Source organism: Panthera pardus, unplaced genomic scaffold (assembly GCF_024362965.1).
Source record: "Panthera pardus isolate Hobbes unplaced genomic scaffold, ASM2436296v1 HiC_scaffold_24, whole genome shotgun sequence".
NCBI classification, from domain to species: Eukaryota; Metazoa; Chordata; class Mammalia; order Carnivora; family Felidae; genus Panthera; species Panthera pardus.
Genome location: NW_026526810.1, coordinates 137,274,337 through 137,282,121, shown reverse-complemented (window position 1 = coordinate 137,282,121; position 7,785 = coordinate 137,274,337). Strand labels below are relative to the sequence as shown.

Sequence of the window (7,785 nt, the reverse complement as noted above, 5' to 3'; positions counted from 1 at the left end):
TTTCCCACGGAGGCCCGAGGTGAATCCCAGGTGGAGGGGAGAATGCGGCTGAGGCCTGAGACCGGGACGAAGGGCTTGTGAGCGTGTGCATGCATGCGTGCGTACGTGAGTGTGCGCGCGCGTGCAAGCACCTGGCGGAACCGCGGGGAAGCCCGGCTCTCTGGGGGCGCCCCGCCCACTTGGGGGCGGAGCCTGCGGCGGGGAGGAGCGGAGGTGCGGCACGGAGGGGAGGGGCGGAGACTGCGGCGCGGCGGGGAGGGGCGGAGCCTGCGGCGCCCGGGGCGCTGCGGCGGGCGCTCCGGCACCGGCGGGAGCTGTTGCAGTCCCAGCCGCCTTAGGTCCCCGCTCCGTGGCCCTGGGCAAGTGGCGAAACCTCTCTGGGCTTCAGAGAGCACCTGCCTCACGGGGTCCACCGCAGGGTGAGTGGAAGCTACCGTGTGCTGAGCATTTGCTGTGTCCCGCCACCAGCAGGCCGCACCCCAAGGCAGTGAGTGACCCGGCCGTTCGGCCCCGGCGGCGGCGGAGTTGGCTCCGCTCCCCCGCTCCCCAGACCCCGCCTGAGGCCCCCGCGCGTGGTAGCGGCCGGGCGCGGTGCCCGGCGGCCGGGCGCATTTCCCTCGGTGCGCGCGACGGGCCACGCGCCACCCGCAGAGTGGCGCCGGCTCTGCCCTGTGCCGGCGGGGTGGGGGCCACACGCGGAGGGCACACACCCCCGACAGCCCAGCGAAGCACGAAAAACACACAGATCGCTGGCGGTGTTCTTTTCCAACCTTGACGACAAAAACACCCTTTCATGCGCCACATGAGCGAACGGAACCACGACTGATTCACAGCCAACAAGGGTTCTCCCGGGAACTGTGAGAGTGGAGCCCCCTCCCCACTGTCCCCACCTCCACACTGTGGGGCAGGGGGCTGGGGGCACGCTGGCCACCTCTAGGGCGGAGTGGCTGGGGTAGGAGTTGGCCTGGGGATGGGTGGAGGTGGGGGGGAGTGTCTGGCACGGGAAGGTGGACGGGCTGGGGAGCAGGAGCTCCTGAGCCCCTGGCGGGGGGCGGTTAATTATCCTTTGCTGGGTGTGGGGAACCCTGAGGGCTGTGGGGAGCCACTGGGGAAGTGGCCAGGTGTGATTTACACTTTGGAAACACCCTTCTGGCCTTAGGGGGGCTCAATCAGCGGGGGTGGCTCAGGTTAGGGTGCAGTGGGAAACAGGGTTGGCTGGCAGAGAGGGGGAGAGGCCTAGGTCATGCCCAGTGTCTAGCTGGAGTGCTGAGTAGATGGCAAGGTGGGGGGGGGGGGGGGTGGACAGAGGGAGGGGGTCCTGAAGTGAAGAGGGAGGGTGGCCCTCCCCAGGGACAGCAGGGCAAAACAGGACACAGCCCTGGACCCACCAGTGCCAGCTCCCCAGGCCTGCAGTGGGCTCTGTGGGCACCAGGCGGGCTGATCCACACCAGCTCCCCAGCACTGGTTGGAAGCCTCGGGGGCCATCCCAGGGCCTTTCTTTCTGTCTTTCCTAAGAACCTCCCTTCAAGCACAACGGAAAGGAGTCCCCTTCTCCACATCCGCCTTCTTCCTTAGTCCTCCTAAGGGGCTTCCCTTCTCCACTCCTGCCATCCTCCCCGTGGTGCCCACCGGGCCTTGGAAAGCAGAAACCAGGCCCCTCTCGTCCCCTGGAAAAGTGCCAATATAAAATCCAGGCTCATCATGGCCCCCAAACCCAGACTTGATCTTACCTCCCTTCGCTCTCCCCCCGGCTCCTGCCTTGAGCCCCCAGTGCTGCCCCCACAGTTGCTGTCAGTTCATTCCCTTCTCACCTGCTTTTTCTCTTCCTTCACACAGTCTCCCTGAGGAGTCCTGCAAGGCTCCCTCCTCGGTATCTTGCTCCCAACTCAAATGTCACCTTCTTCTGGAAAAAGCAGCTACCTCTGTCACATTATCTGGCTTTATTGTTTTTTTTTTTTTTTTAATACACTTAACCAGTGTGGGAAGTTATTCTGTGTTCTTGTTTGTCATGTTCTCCCCTGACCAGAATATAAGCTCCATGAGTATAGGGACCATGTCTGTCTTGCTCAAGGTTCTGTCCCCACAGCCCGGACCAGTGCTGGGCACCCAGGGGAAACCCAGGCGACACTTGTCGCCTGAGGGAACTGACCCCTGGGCTGAACAGGTATGTCGCCAGCTCTAAGGTGGCACGTTGTGACAGGTGAGCCAGGACTGAGCAGTTTGGGAGAAGGTGGTACAGATGAGTTCTCCTGGGGGGATCTGGGGAAACCTTGAAGAAGAGGAAGGATTTGAATTGTGACAAGAACAGGTACCACTTCTTGGGGAAATTGACAGTGCTTTTGTGGGCACAGGAAGCTGGAGGAACAAGGACTTGGAGGAGGGAAGGCTAGGGTTTGGGACAGCTGGTGTATAAGATCTAGATGTGGAGGGGCGCCTTGGTGGCTCAGTCGGTTAAGCATCCAACTTTGGCTCAGGGCATGATTTCATGGTTGGTGAGTCTGAGGCCTCCATTGGGCTCGGGGCTGACAGTGTGGAGCCTGCTTGGGATTCTCTCTCTCTCTCTCTCTCTCTCTCTCTCTCTCTCTCTCTCTCTCTCCCCCCCTCCCCCCCCCCCCCGCCCTGCCTCTTCCCCATGTGTGCATGCATGCATGTGCTCTCTCTCTCTCAAAAAAAAAAAAAAAAAAAAAAAAAACTTCTAGCTGTGGAATGCTAGGGACATGGGAGATTAAGTTGGAAAAGTAGATTGTGGCTATGCTCTGAGGGCATCTTGTTATGGACTGAATTGTGCCCCTGCCCCCCAGGATTCATATGTTGAAGTCCTAACCCTTCTATAACCTCCAGATGTGACTATTTGGAGATAGGGTGTTTAAAGAGGGAATCAAGGTTAAAGAGAGGTTATATGGGTGGGCCCTCATCCAATATGACGGGTGTCCTTACACAGGGGGAAAGCCACCAGGGCTGCACGTACAATGAGAACATTCCCAGCAAGGGAATGGCCATCTGTAAGCCAAGGATCAAGACCTCAGAAGACCTCGGAAGACCCAGCCCCGCACATACATTCTTCTGGGACTTTCAGCCCCCAGGACGGTCAGTTTTTGTTGTTTAAGCCCCCTGTTCTGTGATCTTTTGTTTTGGCAGCCCTAGCAAATGAATATAGGTCTTAAGCTTTTTATATTTTAATTTTAAATTGTAATATTTCATCTGGTTCAGAAATCAAATATAAAAAGTAATAATGACCAGAGGATCAAGGTCAACATCAACAGTGATACGTCATATTGATAGTTTGTGCCCTTGGTAGGATGTGATGAAAATGGTACTTCACCTGTGTGGTCTTCCTCCAAAAAATCCCAGAACCTCAGTCTGATTATAAGGAAAACATCAGGTAAATCTCAAGTGAGGAACATTCTACAAAACACCTAACCCGGGGGGTGTTGGCTGGCTCAGTCAGTGGAGTGTGTGACTCTTGATCTTGGGGTCATGAGTTTGAGCCCCATGTTGGGTGTGGAGCCTACTTGAGAAAATAAAATAAAAATAATATTCAAAAACCCACCCAACCAAAAAAAAAAAAAAAAAAAAACCCACCCAACCTATACTCCTCAACACTCTCAAGGTCATAAAAATACAAGGGAACTGGAAAATTGTCACAGCCCAGAGGAGCATAAGGAGACATGATATCTTAAATGTAATGTGGTGTCTTAGATGGGGTCCTGGAATGGAGGACCTTAGGCAACACTAAGGAAATCTGAGTAAGGTATGGTCTTTAGTTAAATACTCGTGTATTGACATAGGTTTACTAGTTGAACGTGCCGTACTCATGTAAGATGTTAATAATAGGGGAAACTGGGATGGGAGGGAGCCTGTGAGAACTCTTTATTTTTCCTTGGAATTTTTCTGTCAATCTAAAATGGTTGGAAAAATAAAGTTTATTTTTAAAAAGTAATAGTGAAAAGTCTCACTCAGGTTTCTGTCCATTGTGAAGCGACCGTTCCCACCCCCAGCCACTAGTTTATTAATGTTCTGTGCATCTTTCAGGAATCCTTTGTGCAAATATAAGTCCATGCTGATTTTCTCCCTGAAAGGCCTTTGTGTTTTCTTTGAAGAGCATTTAATCATTTTTGATATGTCACATTTCAGACATACAAAGTGGAGAGAAAAATACAACGCACCCCCTGTGCCCACCACCCATATTCATCACTTATCAAGAATTTGCTGTGTATGCCTCACCACCCCTCCCTGTCTTGCTGTCCCCCTTTTGCTCGTTTTCAAACAGATTCTGGACCTCTTACATATGCTAGTATGTATCTCTGAACGATCTGCATAGCTTTTATTTTATTTTTTTTAATTTTTAACTTTTTTATTTTTGAGAGATGGTGCGAGTGAGTGAGGGACAGGGAGGATGAGAGAGAGAGGGAGGGGGGTAGAGAGAGAGAATCCCATGCAGGCTCTGCCCTGACAGAGCCCAAAGCAGGGCTTGAGCTCACCCGATGCGGGGCTCGAACTCATGAACCATGAGATCATGAGCTGAAGTTGGATGCCTCACTGATTGAGCCACCCAGGTGCCCCGTTATTGTTTTGTTTTTTTTTAATGTTTATTTACTTATTTTGAGAGAGAGAGAGAATGCATGTGAGCTGAGCACTCGTAAGTGGGGGAGGGGCAGAGAGAGAGGGAGAGAGAGAGTCCCAAGCAGGCTCCACCCTCTGGGAGTCTGATGCAGGGCTGGATCTCACAACCACGAGATCATGACTTAGGCTGGAATCAAGAGTCAGACACTCAACCGACTGAGCCACCCAGGTGCCCCCTGCACATCTTACGATATACTGAAGTCTATATCCCACCATCAACAGTGGTTCCTGAAGAACCTTTTGTGAACTTTAGTCTGGGTGATGAGCAGACACAGGAGAGCTTTGCAGGGCGGGCGTGTGTATATGTGACCTAGTTCTGTCTGTGTGTGGGATGATTTGGGCTTGGAGGAGGTTAGAGCAGGGAGGCCAATTACAAACACACTTGGTCTCATGGCAAGTGGTAGGGCCTGATGCATGGCGGCCGCAGCAGGGTGGGGAGAAGAACCAGCTAAGGAGCCTGTCGGGGGGGGGGGCACTGACCAGCCTGGCTTCAGATACATGTCTGCCTGGAGGATAGACGGGGCCTTGGTGTGAGGGCAGGGCAGCTGCAGCTATCTAAACACTGCACCCAAGGGTCCGGTGGCTAGGCTTTCCTTTTCAGAAGCGTGGGCTCATTTTGACCACCTCAAGGCAGGTGTCCCAACTCTGCAGTGCCCCGGCAAAGCCTGTCCTTTGCTTGGCTTAGTGGGCCAGCACCCACCCACATGGGTAAGGAACATCAGCATGTCAGAGCAGGAAGGCCACCAGAAATCACAGCATCTAACTCCTCTCTGGTTACGCACAGAGAAACAGAGACCCAGAGAAGGGGCGTGTGTTGCCTCGGCCACACAGGGAGTGAGAAGCAGAGCTGGAATGAGACCCGGGGTCTCTGACTTCCTTCCTCCCATTACCCACAGCTTCCTCTTCTCTCGGAACCCTGCTCCCAGAAGAGATGTGACACGAGCCAGTGTTGCCTGTGTGCATACGTTTGAAACGTCCTGGGTGACTCCGCTCCCAGGGACGTAGGCACACTAAGCCTGCTTGCTAATGACAGCATTACTACAGGAAACTATTTACGGAGCACCTACCATGTACCACAAACTGTGCCGGGAACTTTGTATACGTCATGTCTGAACCTCCCCAAATCCCATGAGGCAGCCACTATTATTTCTGCAATCTCCCATTATAGAGATGGGCAAATTGAGATACGGAAGATGTAGCTTGGCTAGGATCATACAGTGAGGGTGTGGCAGAGGCAGTGTTTGTCCAACTGGAAAGTCTGCACTCTTAAACACTAACCCCTGTGGCCTCTGAAGAACAGGGGTGGCTTCCCGTGAAGAGGACGCTGCTCACTCCCTGGCCTCCACCCTCGTTGTCCCCCAGACCCACACCCCAGCCCTGAGCCTCTCAGTGGACAAGACAGGCTACAGATGGGCCCTGACCCCCTGCTGTCGTCTCCAAGACGCTGGGCCCTACCCAAGGTGGTTTATGGCCTTTGGTGTTTGGGGCCGTAAACAGACCTCCATGTTCAGGGCGCGCATGAAGTGTCAGCGTCGCCTGCGAGGACATCAGACAAAATGTGCTCTCAGGGTTCAAACGAACGGATGCCTGCCCTTTCGACGGCCTTTACTACACTCTGTTCCGTGCCCTGCGAGGGGCTCTGGACACATGGCCCTGGTGTCCGTCATTCAGGCGCTCAGGCCACAGCGGGAGGTGCCACGGGAGACAAGGCTGTAAGAAGAGACCGGGTCCCTAGAGATGGGGCCTGGACTCTAACCAGGGTGGTCCGAGCCGCAGGGATGTTGGCCCAGGTGGGCCCAGGCTTTCTAGGCCGCGGCTGGGGAGCGGGTGCGGCGCAGGAAGGCCGGCTGCAGCAGGGCGCCGCCAGCTGCAGAAGACGCGGTGGCGGACGGCCGATCAGGTGCCCAGGGGCCGCGGCGCGGGGCGGGTTCCCGGGTCCCTCCCCATCGGTGCGGGGCCGAGTCACGTGGGTGGTTTGGGGCGCACCACGCCCCTCCGGCCGGGCCCCCAGCTGCAGCACCCTCCCCCCCCACCACCACCACCGCGGCGCCGGGAACCCGGGGTCAGGCCACGGTCAGACGCTGGCGCGCGCCGTCGCCGCAGGATGCGCCCCGCCCCTCGGCGGTCGCCGGGGGCCCAAGGTTCGAGTCCCGGCCTTGGTGTGACTCGCCGCGGGGAGGCCCCTCCCCGGCCCTGCCCTCTTCCGGCCTCGGTTTTCCCGTTCCAGAGGTCTCGGAGAGCCTGCGCTCCCGGTCGCGCGCGGCCCCGAGCCCACAGGCCGCCACACGGGGCGGGGCAGCTGCTAGGCGTCCGCAGCGCGCCCGCCCGCGGGAGCGCGGACGCGCACGGGCGCGCTCGCACCTGGCCGCCGCGAGAGCGGGTTCGGGCGGGCGGGGCCGGGGAGCCCCGCCTCCCCGAACCCGCCCCTGGCCCCGCCGGGCCAATCGGAGCGGGCGGCTGGCCCCGTGTGGGGCGACGCGCTGGGGGCGGGGCCTGCGGGGGCTGAGGAGAGAGCCCGAGGGCCGGCGGCGCGAGGCGGTCGGGCGGAGGCGGCGGCGGCGGCCGGTCCCGGGACAGCGACGCAGCGCGCCCGCGGCCGCGACAGGGCCGGTCAGGCTCCGCAGCCCGCCGCAGCCGCCGCCTCGCCGCTGAGGGCCCGAGATCGCGGCGGCGGGTGCGCGGCCTGTGCGAGCGGCCGGAGCGGCGGGCGCGGCGCGGCGCCGAGCGTCCTGTCAGGCGGCCGAAGGCGCCGCGGACCCGCGCCGCGATGATGCCGGTGGGTGCGGGCGGCGGCGGCTTCCTCCGTGGGCGGCCGGCCAAGCCTCCTTCCTCCCGCGGCTCCCCGCCCCCGGGGCCCGCGCGAGGCCGGGCGGGCGGGGAAGGAAGTGGCCTGGCGGGCGCGCCCGGCCCCGGCGCCCCCCGGGCGGGCAGGTGGGGGCGGCGCCGGGCTGTCAGCGCGGGCCGGGCGGGGAAGGGCTAGGGCCGGGGTCGGGGTCCGGGCGAGGATCGCCGCGGGGGTCCCCCCCCATCCCCCGCTCCCCCGGGCCGGCGCCCCCTCGGCCGCGGCCCTTCCTGCGGACCCTCCCGAGCCGGGGGCTGCCCGGGAGGGGAAGCAGGAGATGAAATTGGAGCCAGTCGTTTTTTTCCTCCGTTCTGGCGGGT

At 59.1% G+C, this 7,785-nt stretch overlaps 1 protein-coding gene across 4 annotated transcripts in view; it reads left to right on the top strand.

The window, feature by feature from the left end:
• The first annotated feature begins 259 nt into the window (after positions 1 to 259).
• The window catches only part of PPP1R13B (protein phosphatase 1 regulatory subunit 13B), a 100,232-nt gene continuing 92,706 nt past the window's right edge, over positions 260 to 7,785 (top strand). For 2 of the 4 annotated variants that reach the window (XM_019434129.2, XM_019434127.2), the window contains exon 1: positions 7,125 to 7,399. In XM_019434129.2, coding sequence (XP_019289674.2) covers positions 7,391 to 7,399 — 9 coding nt within the window. In that variant the 5' untranslated portion in view covers positions 7,125 to 7,390. Of the gene's footprint in view, positions 420 to 6,361; positions 6,524 to 7,124; positions 7,400 to 7,785 lie in introns of those variants that run through there. The other 2 variants (XM_019434128.2, XM_053889872.1) reach the window with 2 other exon arrangements.